Source organism: Mobula birostris, chromosome 19 (assembly GCF_030028105.1).
Source record: "Mobula birostris isolate sMobBir1 chromosome 19, sMobBir1.hap1, whole genome shotgun sequence".
NCBI lineage: Eukaryota > Metazoa > Chordata > Chondrichthyes > Myliobatiformes > Myliobatidae > Mobula > Mobula birostris.
Genome location: NC_092388.1, coordinates 60,785,394 through 60,799,104, shown reverse-complemented (window position 1 = coordinate 60,799,104; position 13,711 = coordinate 60,785,394). Strand labels below are relative to the sequence as shown.

The 13,711-nt window shown below is 43.8% G+C and overlaps 1 protein-coding gene across 5 annotated transcripts in view; it reads right to left on the bottom strand.

The window, feature by feature from the left end:
* Positions 1-13,711, bottom strand: part of LOC140212638 (dnaJ homolog subfamily C member 13) — a 166,457-nt gene that overhangs the window by 117,091 nt on the left and 35,655 nt on the right. For all 5 annotated transcript variants that reach the window (XM_072283701.1, XM_072283697.1, XM_072283699.1 and 2 more), the window contains exons 7-9: positions 8,529-8,735; positions 8,248-8,343; positions 6,466-6,557 (exon numbers count right to left, since the gene is read on the bottom strand). In XM_072283701.1, the coding sequence (XP_072139802.1) occupies positions 6,466-6,557; positions 8,248-8,343; positions 8,529-8,735 (395 nt within the window). The remainder of the gene's footprint in view (positions 1-6,465; positions 6,558-8,247; positions 8,344-8,528; positions 8,736-13,711) is intronic.

Below are 13,711 nucleotides of genomic sequence, written 5' to 3'. Positions count from 1 at the left end.
TAGAGGATAAGCCAGAGTTAAGGCTTCCACTTCACGTTAAGGCCTGCAATTTAAACATGGAATGAAGGACTTCCGGATTCTGGGCCTCTGCTTCATGCTCGAAGGCCAGTGACATGAACATGTAATGAAGGATATCCATGGACATCAGGCCGGCAAGCATTGTGGATGGGGATCAGCGAGGATGAGGGCTGGTGGCCCACCAGGTAACATGTCCACACAGGTTTGCAGGTCTCAGGATCAAATGTCTGTGCAATCAGGAGGCACGAGTTTCAGTGCCCCTTAGGTTTGCGAGTCAGCAAGTCCAGAGTTTGAAGCTTGGAGTCTAGGGTCCTATCATCAGCAGCACATGGCGTCGACACCAAAAAATGAAGCTAGATCAGAAGTCTGGAGATTGTGGCTCTGGGTCTACGAGTCTAGGAGTCCACTGGGGAAGTCAGAGGCCTGTTCTCTGAGAGTCCACTGCAAGCTGGAGGCCTGTCCTGGGGTTAGAGTATTGTCTTTGCGTGCAAGTGGCAGGGAGGAAAGAGGCTTGTTTTGCTGTTATTTTATAGTTTGTTGTGTTCTGTGTTGTCCTACTGAGCTTTATGGGCATGCTATGTTGGCGTGGGAATGTGTGGCGACACCTGGGGCTGCCTCCAGCACATCTTTAGGTTGTGTCTGTTGTTAACACAATAGACACACCACTCATCAAAGTTGCTGGTGAACACAGGAGGCATCTCTAGGAAGAGGTACAGTTGACGAAGGGTCTCGGCCCGAAACATTAACTGTACCTCTTCCTAGAGATGCTGCCTGGCCTGCTGCGTTCACCAGCAACTTTGATGTGTGTTGCTTGAATTTCCAGCATCTGCAGAATTCCTCGTGTTTGCGTTTTAGACATACCACTATATGTTTAGATGTACGGTACTATGCATAGGTCTTAAGCACATATATGTAGATAGGCTGCTTAAGATAGTTGCACAGTTCTGTCAGAATTTTATGTATTGGACTGTACTGCTGCCACAAAAAAAAGAAATTTTATGATGTGAGTTATGATAAACCTGATTCTGATATGGGTTACAATTGTCCACTGAGTGGGAAGGGGCAGGGAGATGGGAATCATGGAAGCAGGGAAGGGAGAGGGGAGGGAGCATGAAACATCAGAGATACTCTGTAATGATTAATAAACCAATTGCTTGGAATCAAATAACCTTACCTGGTGTCTCAGGGCGGGGTATATCTGCACCCATGAAGACCCCACCACTGGCACTCCTTCTCTGCCATCTATCCCATATCCTTACTGTGGCACTACACCCTCACCATTCCCAGCATTTTTTGCTCCCGCAAGATATACAAACTCTCTCTGCTCCACACTGCAAATACAGTACTGTGCAAAATTATTAATTACCCTAGCTATATATGTGAGCCTAAAACTTTTGCAAGGTACTGTACCTGTGATAAATAGATCTGAAAACAAGTACCAAATGCAGTGGTGGGTGTTTAATTTGTAACAGTGGGATAAAGAACACCAGTTTGAACAGAAATAGATCATCAGGCTGCTTGACTCTGTCTCACCATTCATCACGATCATGGCTGATCTCTGCTTCATTTCTGTTTTTCTTTACTATCCCAATATCCCTCCATTTCCTAAATATCCAAACATTTATTGATTTCTACTTTCATTGAACACAACAGTGCCTCCACAGTCCTTCACAGTAGAGAATTACAGAGATTCACTACTCCAAATAACAGAATTTCTCCTCGGATCTAACACTCTTCAGCCCGGGAAAAACAAGGCTCCTTATATCCAGCCTTGAGCCTGTTAAGTTTCAATAGTCTCATTCTTCTGAGCTCCAGAGAATACCAACTTGGATTACTCAACCTCTCATGGAAAACTCACCATCCCTGAAGCCAGTTTAGTGAATGCCACAGCAGCAAGTATTGAACTTACTTCTTATATCCTTCACATATGTGAGGAGTAAAAATCTTTACACTACACCTCTGTCTGAATGTGCAAATTATAGTAATTTGTAATAAATAGTACATATAGTAAGATATACAACTGAACAGTTAATATAGCTTAGAAACAGTATTGCATCAGCGTGAATTAATCAGTCTGATGGCCTGGTGAAAGAAGCTGTCAAGGAGCCTGTTGGTCCTGACTTTAATACTGTTTCCCAGATGGTAGCAGCCGGAATAGATTGTGGTTGGGGTGACTCAAGTCCCCAATGATCCTTCAAGCCCTTTTTACACTCCTGTCACTGTAAATATTCTGAATAATGGGAAGTTCACATCCACAGACGTGCTGCTCTGTCTGCACTACTCTCTGCAGAGTCCTGCGATTGAGGAAAGTACAGTTCCCATACCAGGTAGTGATAAAGCCAGTCAAGATGCTCTCAATTGTGCCCCTGTAGAAAGTCCTAAGGAATTGGGGACTCATGCCAAACTTCCTCAACTGTCCGAGGTGAAAGAGGTGCTATTATGCTTTTTTCACCACACAACCAGTACGTACAGACCAAGTGAGATCTTCGGTGATGTGTATACAGAGGAACTTGAAGCCATTCACCCTCTCAACCCCAGATCCATTGACGTCAATTGGGGTGAGTCTGTCTCCAATCCTCCTGTAGTCCACAACCAGCTCCTTTGTTTTTGCGATATTGAGGGAGATGTTGTTTTCTTGACATCACTGTGTCAGGGTGATGATTTCTTCTCTGTAGGTTACCTTGTTATTATTGAGATAAGGCCAATCAATGTAGTATCATCTGCAAATTTAATTAGTAGATTCAAGCTGTGGGTGGCGACCTACTCATGAGTGTGCAGAGAGTAAAAGAGGGGGCTTAGGACACAGCCCTGAGGGGCACCTGTGTTAAGGGTCAGAAGGGCAAGGGTGAGGGAGCCCATTCTTACCACCTGCCGGCAATCTGACAGTAAGTCCAGAATCCAGCTGCACAAGACAAGGTGAAGGCCAAGGCCTCTGAGCTTCTTGTCAAAGCTGGAGGGAATTATGGCGTTGAATGCTGAACTGTAGTCCAAGAACAGTATTTTCACATAAGCATCCCTCCTCTGCAGGTGTATAAGGCCGGAGTGTACAGCAGTGGCTATTGCGTCATCTGTTGATCAGTTGTGTTGGTAGGCGAATTGTAGGGGTCCAGTGTGGGTGGTAGCATGCTGATGTAGTCCTTGACCAGCCTCTCAAAGCATTTACTTGTTATTGAAGAGAGTGTGATAGGACACCAGTCATTCAGACACGTTACCTTGGTATTTTTAGGTATACCTTATCCTCGTTATATGCGTATTCAGACTATGCAGATTCACAGTTATGCAAGGAACCTATTTCTACGAACGTCTCATTATATGCCTTTAAAATCCAGTTATGCGAGGAGCACTGCCTTCCCACCAATACAAGTCACGTGTGCACGCTTCACAGTCTCACTGTTGGGATGAGAAGCACCGCTTTCCCGCCAATACACGTCAGGTGCACGTGCCTCACAATATTTCTCCCGCCAGTCTCGCATTGGTTTTGGCAAGGTGCGGATGTGTGATCTTAAACTTTTGTTGGTTTTACCTATGGTGCAGTGATTTTGCACTTGAAATATTTAACTATGCCTCCTAAGCGTTCGATGTCATGTCCTGGGCCGTCAGCCGAGCGGCAGAGAACCGCTTTAACAAAAAGTTGGAAATTATAAACAGCGCAGCATCAGCTGAAGGTAACGCAGCTCTGGGACGCTACTGTCAGGAACAGAATCTTGCCTTTAAAGTTCTTCTGTTGCTTGACAACGCACGAGCCCATCTTAAATATTTGGACAGCATTCATCCTAACAGTGCATTTCCTGCCGCCTAACACAACATTGCTGATTCAACCACTCGACCAAGGTGTAATCCACATTCAAGGCGTGCATATTTTTTTTTTTAACCGCAAGCTATCTCTCAGATGCTGCAAGCAACAGACGACTTTGAAAATCCCGTGAGTTTACCAACGGTGAGGAAATGGTGGAAGTTGGAACACTTGGCACAAATGGGGATGGACACGGACCCACATTTAGAACGGAGTCAGAATTTCAGTCGTTCCCTGCCGTCACCCCTCCTTCCCTATAAGCAAACTTATGCTGAAAAACAAAATGCTGCCAAGCAAACAACCCTCACCACTTTGTGAAAATCGCTGTAATCTTTCTGCTGCCGGCAGTTCTAAGAGTTCTGTGAGTCTTCCTTCACCCCTTGCTGTGCTTGATATTATCCTGATGACCACAACCATCCACCTTATCCGTGTAAAGCTGCCCGACACCACAACAACCACTCATCTCCCAGAGCAAACACACCTGCCACTGTTGGTGAGTACTGTACACCAGAGGATGTTAACTTTCTATGATTTATTACATTGAATATTACCTTAGATTGATTAAATATAATACAAATGTTGTCTTGTAGTACTGCTTTTGTGTTGTATTGGTATAAAAATGTGAATAAGTTACAGATAAAACATATTTAGGAAGCCCCCTGGAACGCATCCCTATTTTCTCCATTTATGCGATTTCACATTATGTGTCAACTTCGAGGAACGTATCCCTCGCATATAACGAGGATAGGGTGTACAGGGACAATGGTGGATGCTTTGATGCAGGAGGGCACTCTACACTGGGAGAGGGAGAGACTAAAGATGTCTGCAAACACACCAGCTAGTTGTGCCGCGCACATCCTGAGAACCCGCCCTGGGATGCCATTCGTTCCTGCAGTCTTGCGGCTGTTCACTCGTTGCAAACACCTGCGTACTGCAGCCTCAGAGATGACCGAGGTGCAGGTCGCTTCAGCGGTTCTCCTCAGGGGGCTCAGTGTTGGCAACATCGAATCAAGCACAAAAAAGATTTCGCTTTCTGGGAGAGAGGCAGTAATGTTGACAGCACTACGGCATTTAGCTTTGAAGTCTGTGACGGTGTGCAGACCTTGCCATAAGCTGTGTTATTGGTGGAGAGTTCTGTCTGGATCTTGTCCCTGATTTGTCATTTCACTGCCTTGATGACTTTGTGTAGATCGTAACTGCATTCCTTGAGTTCCTGGTGGTTACCGGCAGTAAAAGCTCTGTCTCGTGCAGTAAGTACAGCGCGGATGGAAGTGTTGATCCAGGGTTTCTGGTTTGGGTAGAAACAGACCGATTTTTGGGGGACAACATCCTCGATGCATTTCTGGATGAAGCTTGTGACCCCTTCTGGGAATGCAGAGACATCCTCATCATGAAAGACATTCCAGCTGACATCATCAAAGCAGTCCTGTAGCACGGGAGACCGATTGGTCGGACCAACAGTGGACAGTTTTAACTAAGGCCGCCTCTTGTTTCAGCTTCTGCCTGTACACGGGCAGGAGGAGGATGAAGGAGTGGTCAGACTTGCCAAACAGTGGACGGAGGAGTGCTTTGTAAGCATTGCAAAATGGAGAGTAGCAGTGGTCAAGTATGCTATCTCCCCATGTGCTCAACTGGATATGTTGACAAAACTCCAGTGAGATTTTAGTCAGCGACGCTTGATTAAAGTCTCTGGTGACAATGAAAACAGCCTCTGGGTGTACAGTCTTCAGGGTGCTGATGGTCTTATATAGTTCCTTGAGAGCCAGGTCAATATCAGCCTGCGGTGGAATATACACAGCTGTGAAAGGTCTACATAGCAGCACCAGGTATTTCAGATCCGGGCAACAAAAGGAGTTGACAGCGTGCACATTCCAGGGGTCTCGCCAAGCATTACTGACCACAAAGCATACCCCACCCCCCCTTTACTCTTCCCAGAGTGGCTTTTAGACCTGTCTACCTGGAGCAGAGAGAACCCAGAGGGCCCAATGATCCAGTATCTCAACCAGTTCTCTGCTGGTAGGACTCTGCTTCTATCTCTCAGTTTGCACAGCTCGATGTCCAGGGACTGAGCATTAGCCGGGAGTACGGTAGGGAGTGGCAGCCGATTAGCATACTGTCTCAACCTCACCAGGGCGCCAGTCCTTTTCCCTCGCCTCTGACGCTGCTTCCAAGGTAGCGACAGTGCAGTAAATGAGCCTCCCATGGATTGTCTAAGCAGGGGTTCCCAGTGTAGAAAAGGCAACACGTTGTGGCTAAGTGTCACCTTCCCAATGTTCAGAAGAGTCAGTCGATCATATCTGATGCAACCATCAGCTTCTTGAACAAGAAACGTAAAGGAAATTGCAGAAATTAGCAGTATACTGGAAAGTCGATACGGAGCACTCGCAACACATCTGTCATACGTGGCGCCATCTTAGCCAAGTACATTCTTAAGAGAAGATGACAAAGCTATATACAATAGTCCAGGGGCAGATTCACCAAGAGCTTGCATACTTGCAGTGAAAGCAATACCCTGCAACCCCACATCCCCAGAAATAGCAAGGATCTCGAATGCAACGCTTGGAAGGTAGTAACAGGGGAATCTCAGATTGTCTGCTATTCTTCTCCCTGATGCCCAATCCAGACAAGATTCTGGGAGTTCTAAAATATCATACCTTTCAGTTGATGAGTACTTATAAACTTGCCCTTTAATATATTCGATGTTAAACCGCTGAGGATTTTCAGAGTCAAGCACAAGAGCAAATATCTGTGGAAAGGATGGAAGGAATGAAGAAACATGAATAATTTCACTAATAGAAAACAACTTTAATCACTTTTGATTAAAACTGAAAAAGTAATTGCAAAATGCACAAGCCAATTGCACTAACTAAAAATCCAAAAGAGCACTTACTAATTTAAGCCAAAGGCCAAATCTCTGTTACGGTAGAAGCAATTTAGGAAACAGACCAAGAGTACGAGTTCAAGAGCCATGAGGTAATGATGCAGCTCTACAAAACCCTGATTAGACCATACTTGGAGTATTGCAATCAATTATGGTCACCTCATTATAGCAAGGATGCGGAAGCTTCAGAGAAAGTACAGAGTGATTTAAAAGGTTGTTGTCTAGATTAGTCAGCATGTGTTATAAGAATAGGCTGAGCAAGCAAAGGCTTTTCTCTTTGGAACAAAGGGGGATGAGACATGACGATAGAGGTGTACAAGATAGTAAGGATAGATTGAGCAGATAGCCAGGTAACTACAACACACTCCCCGCGCCCCTCCCCCCGCACCCCAGGCAGAAATAGTCAATACAGGGCAGCATAATTTTAAGGCCATTGGAGAAAGGTATGGGGAGGGGGAATTGTCAGAAGCAAGTTTTTTTTCTTTATATAGAGAGTGGTAGGTGTGTAGAACACCCTACCAGGGGTGCTGGTTGAGGCATCCACATTATGGACATTAAAAAACTCTTCAATAGGTGCATGAATAACAGAAAGGTAGAGGGCTATGTAGGGTGGAAGGATTTGATTGACCCAAGAGTAGGTTAAAAGGCTGATATAACATCATGGGCTGCAGGCTCTAACTGTGCCGTTGTGTTCTATGCTCTATCTACTACATGTTTTTCTTCATTTTCAAACTAAGGTAATAAGCACTACTTTTTGCTATTAACAGTTCATTAAAGCAGCATATTACTCTTATTGGAAACACTTAAAACATCACTAAGAGTCACACAAAAACTTCAGCAGCTGAGTCTACGCTGACCAAAAAGCACCACTTACATTTGTTCCTTTTAATTTTACTCATTTCCATCAACTGTCCACAGATTCCGCAACTCCCCACACTAGGGACAATTTACAGTGGGCAAGCTATACAGCTTTAAGATGTTGAAGGATATGGGGTAACTGGGAGAAACCCACACCATCATGAAGAGGATGAAGAAACTACACATTGCCATAATCCCAGGTTAGGATTGGGTCTAGGTCACTGGAGCTACAAGGCAGTAATCTTAATAACTCCGCAACTGTGCTAATCTTGACCATTAAAACTAGTGGCTTACAAGATACCCAATAACACAAATGATTCAATACTATTTAAAAACAATATTTTTGTAGCTTTAACTCCCATCTCAAGCTTTTCAGTGTTACTTAAGCAATTGTCACTGTACTTGAAACTGTGTCTGGATAACCTAAAAGGGTAGGAAATTGACAATTATTCGTCATTCACTGGCCACTAAATAAGTCAGTAAATCAAAACTTCAATAGGGCAATTTTTAAAGACAAAATTAGTGAAATGCACAACACCTTTTTGAAACTTGTGTGCAGTTTACCAAATTCATGCTAAAGAAACCAATGAATCTCTCAAAAGCCAACCCATCTTAAGAGTTTGAAATGAATGCTTGACAGGAAATGGAGTACAACCATTTTATCTTAAATACAATACAAATCAAAAGCGATACAAACCTCCCCTAAAGGCTTCAATGTCACAATATTGTACGTAGCTGGATCTCGCTCCACTAAACATGTTTCTGTAAGTGCTAACACTCTCCTTACTGGATCCTAGAATATAATTTGTAGAAAAATTATTTCCAGCAGATAAACAAAACTGCTAACTTGATACTGCTACATAATACAAAGCCAATTAAATGACTGTATATAGCTCAGGGGTAGAAAAAAATACATTACAACATTGCTCCAGCAGTTTACACTCAACTAAGGAATGCTACAACTTGCATGCAATGTACCTGATGCCTTTGTGCAATTTTTTGCACAATGAATTCTGCGAGTGATGTAATGGATTCATCATTGCTGTATTTTCCAAAGCGATGATCCTGGTACATATCAAATTCAAATTGGTCTTTCCGGATACGTAGAGAAATGCCAATGAAATTGCCCGCATGGTCAATTGCACTTTTGATGATCTCTTCCCTTTGTTCAGATGCAAACAGGTGCTAGAATTACAAGAGTGTTGATTGAGAATGAATTACTGTATTGCAAAGCGATCTTGCAAGAGTTATCGACACCATGTAGCCTCATTATGGAGAGGGTCACAAGCACTTAAGGCATCCGAGTCACAAGAGAAATCATTAAGGCATATGACGAAACACTTGGTCAAACAGAAAAATTCACAAAAGGAATTGAGACAAGTTATAGGGAGGAATGCCAGGACTTTGAATTTATCAAACTCAAAATACAGAAACCAATTGAGACTAAACTGTATGTGCAAAAAGCTAGAATTGTGAAAAACACTGAATAGGTAGAGGGTGGATGCCATGACAAAATTTAAAGAGTTGCATTTAAAGGGTAATTTAATATGAAAATATCAAAAGGAACATCAACAAATGGCAATTAACCACATAGTTTAGGACACATGACCAAATGCTTGGCTGAAGCTTCTTTTAAAAGTTGAAACTTCAAAGTAAGTCTATTATCCAAGTATCTTTATGTCACCAAATATTCCTGATCCATTTTCTTGCAGGGATTCACAGAAGAACAAAAATACATTAGAATCAATGAAAAATACACAAAAATTGACAAGCAACCAATGTGCAAAAGATGACAAACTGCGTATATACTAAAAATGAATAAATAATGAGAACATGAGTGGCAGAGTCTTGAAAAGTGAGTCAATAGGTTGAGTTCAGTGTTGTGGAGCGAAGTTGTTCATGACAACTGTTGTTCGTGAACCTGGTGGTATGGGACCAAAGGCTCTTGTACCTCCTGAGAGTGACAGAAAAGAAAAGGCTGCAGAGGCAGTTTAGAAAAGGATTTTTAGGCCTGAGGGGCCTTGCCAGCAATGGAGTGATTAAATGAAGGGATGCTCAATAAATCAGAGTTTAAAGGGCACAAATATCTCTGAGAATTGAATGACAGATTAGTGATTTGTAACGAACATGGATAATTCAACTTATATGGAGGAGCTGAGGTTGAAACCAGACAATAGGTGAAAATGAAAGGTGCAGTTCAAGCAAAGGTCATTAATGCAATGCTTTGCTGGATATGGCACAGGTTACATTCCAAACAATAAGAGTAAACATTTTAAAAATTTCATTTAAAAACTTCAAAACCGAGTATGACAAGAGTTATTAAATACAGTAGAAACATAGAAAACCTACAAGCACAATACAGGCCCTTCTGCCCACAATGCTGTGCCGAACATGTATGTACTTTCAAAATTACCTTAGGTTACCCATAGCCCTCTATTTTTCGAAGCTCCATGTACCTATCCAGAAGTCTCTAAAAAGACACTATCGTATCTGCCTCAACCACCGTTGCCAGCAGCCCATTCCACGTACTCACCACTCTCTGCGTAAAAAACTTACCCCTGACATCTACTCTGTACCTACTTCCTAGCACCTTAAAACTATGCCCTGGTGTTAGCCATTTCAGCCCTGGGAAAAAGCCACTGACTATCCACACGATCGATGCCTAGCATCTTAGACATCTTTATCAGGTCACCTCTCATCCTCAATCACTCCAAGGAGAAAAGGCTAATTCACTCAACCTATACTCATAAGGCATGCTCCCCAATTCAGGCAACATCCTTGTCAATCTCCTCTGCACCTTTTCTATAGTTTCCACATCCTTCCTGTAGTAAGGTGACCAGAACTGAGCATAGTACTCCAAATGGGGTCTATCCACGGTCCTACATAGCTGTAACATTACCTCTCGGCTCTTAAATTCAATCCCATGGTTAATGAAGGCCAATGCACCGTATGCCTTCTTGACCACAGTCAACCTGCGCAGCAATTTTGAATGTCCTATAGACTCGGACCCCGAGATCCCTCTGATCCTCCATACTGCCAAGAGTCTTACCATTAATACTATATCCTGCCATCGTATTTGACCCATCAAAATGAACCACCCCACGCATATCTGGGTTGAACTCCATCTGCCACTTCTCAGCCCAGTTTTGCATCTTATCAATATCCCGCTGTAACCTCTGACAGTCCTCCACACTATACACAACACCCCCAACCTTTGTGTCATCAGCAAATTTACTAACCCATCCTTCCACTTCCTCATCCAGGTCATTTATAAAAATCACAAAGAGAAGGGGTCCCAAAACAGATCCCTGAGGCACACCATTGGTCACCAATCTCCATGCAGAATATGACCTGTCTACAACCATTCTTTGCCTTCTGTGGGCAAGCCAATTCGGGATCCACAAAGCAAGGTCCTCTTGGATCCTATGCCTCCTTACTTTCTCAAAAAGCCTTGCATGTGGCACTTTATCAAATGCCCTGCTGAAATCCATATACACTACATCTGTTGCTCTATCTTCAATGTGTTTAGTCACATCCTAAAAAATTCAATCAGGCTCGTAAGGCACAACCTGCCTTTGACAAAGCCATACTGAATATTCCTAATCATATTATGCCTCTCCAAATGTTCATAAATCCTGCCTCTCAGGATCTTCTCTATTAACTTAACAACCACTGAAATAAGACTCACTGGTCTGTAATTTCCTGGGCTATCTCTACTCCCTTTCTTGAAAAAGGGAACAACAATCTGCAACCCTCCAATCCTCTGGAACCTCTCCTGTCCCCACTGATGATGCAAAGATCATTGCTAGAGGCTCAGTAATCACTTCTCTTGCCTCCCACGGTAGCCTGGGGTACATCTGGTCCATTCCTGGAGACTTATCGAACATGATGCTTTCCAAAAGTTCCAGAACATCCTCTTAATGTCCATATGCTCAAGCTTTTCAATCTGCTGTAAGTAATCCCTACAATTGCCAAGAGCCTTTTTCGTAGTGAATACTGAAGCAAAGTATTCATTAAATACCTCTGCTATCTCATCTGGTTCCATACACGCTTTTCCACTGTCACACTAGATCAGTCCTAGTCTCTCACGCCTTATCCTCTTTGTTCTTCACATACTTGTAGAATGCCTAAGGGGTTTCTTTAATCCTGCTCACCAAGGCCTTCTCATGGCCCCTTCTGGCTCTCCAAATTTCATTCTTAAACTCTTTCCTGCTAGCCTTATAATTTTCTAGATCTCTATCATTACCTAGTTTTTTTGAACCTTTTGTAAGCTTTTCTTTTCTTGACTAGATTTTCAACAGCCTTTGTACACCATACATTTGCCACATTTCTACCGTACATTTCCCCGAGAACATCTGTTCCCAATTTATGCTTCCAAGTTCCTGCCTGATAGCTTCATATTTCCCCTTACTCCAATTAAGCGCTTTCCTATCTTGTCTGTTCCTATCCCTCTCCAATGCTGTGGTAAAGGAGATAGAATTGTGATCACCATCTCCAAAATGCTCTCCCACTGAGAAACCTGACACCTGACCAGGTGCATTTCTCAATACCAGATCAAGTACAGCCTCTCCTCTTGTAGGCTTATCTACATATTGTGTAAAGAAACCTTAACACACCTAACAAACTCCATCCCATCTAAACCCCTTGCTCTAGGGAGATGACAATATTTAGGAAGATAAAATCTCCCACCACGACAACCCTGTTATTATTACACCTTTCCAGAATCTGTCGTCTTATCTGCTCCTCGATGTCCCTGTTACTATTGGGTGGTCTATAAAAAGCACCCAGTAGTTATTGACCCCTTCCTGTTTCTAACTTCCACCCAGACTCAATAGACATTCCCTTCCCGTCTTCCTTCTTTTCTCCAGCCATGACACTATATCTGATCAGCAGTGCCACACCCCCACCTCTTTTGCCTCCTTGTCCTTTCTGAAACATCTAAAGTGTGGCACTCGAAGTAACCATTCCTGCCCCTGAACCATCCAAGTCTCTGTAATGGCCACAACATCATAGCACTAAGTAATGATTCAAGCTCTAAGCTTGTCCACTTTGTTTATGATGCTTCTTGCATTAAAATAGACACATCTCAAACCAGTCGATCTCAAATCGGTCTGAGCGTTTCCCTTCTCTATCACCTGCCTATCCTCCCTCTCGCACTGTCTCCAAGCTTTCTCTATTTGTGACCCAACCACCCCTTCCTTCCTCAGTTCAGTTCCCAACCCTCCAGCAATTCTAGTTTAAACTCTCCCCAATAGCTTTTGCAAACCTCCCTGCCAAGATATTTGTCCCCCTCGGATTCAAGTGCAACCCGTCCTTTTTGTACAGGTCACGCCTGCCCCAAGAGGTCCCAATGATCCAGAAATCTGAATCCCTGCCCCCTGCTCCAATCCCTCAGCCACGCATTTATCCTCCACCTCATCTATTCCTATACTCACTGTCGCAGGGCACAGGTAGTAATCCCAAGGTTACTACCTTTGAAGTCCTGCTTCTCAACTGCTTCCTAATTCCCTGAAGTCTGTTTTCAGGACCTCCTCCCTATTCCTACCTAAGTCATTGGTAGCAATATGTACCTTGACCTCTGGCTGTTCACCTTCCCACTTCAGGATTATCGTGGACGTGATCAGAAACATCCTGGACCCTGGCACCTGGGAGGCAACTACCATTCATGTTTCTTTCCTGCATCCACAGAATCGCCTGTCTGACACCCTAACTATAGAGTCCCCTATTACTGTTGCCTTTTTCCTTTCCCTACCCTTCTGAGCCAGAAGGCCAGACTCCGTGCCAGAGGCACAGCCACTGTTGCTTCCCCCAGGTAGGCCGCTTCCCACTCCCCCCACCCCCAAACAGTACTCAAACAGGAGTACTTATTGTTAAGGGGGACAGCCACAGAGGTACTCTCTAGTATCTGACTTTCCCTTCCCTCTCCTGCCTGCTACCCACTTATGTCTCCCAAGGCCCCAGTGTGACTACTTGCCTTTAGCTCTTCACTATCACCTCCTCACTTCCCATGACCAGACGAAGGTCATCGAGCTGCATCTCCAGTTCCCTAAAGCAGTCCCTAAGGAGCTGCAGCTCGACACACCTGGCACAGATGTGGCCATCCGGGAGACTGGGAGTCTCCCGGACTTCCTACATCTGACATCCAGTACAGAACACCAGCC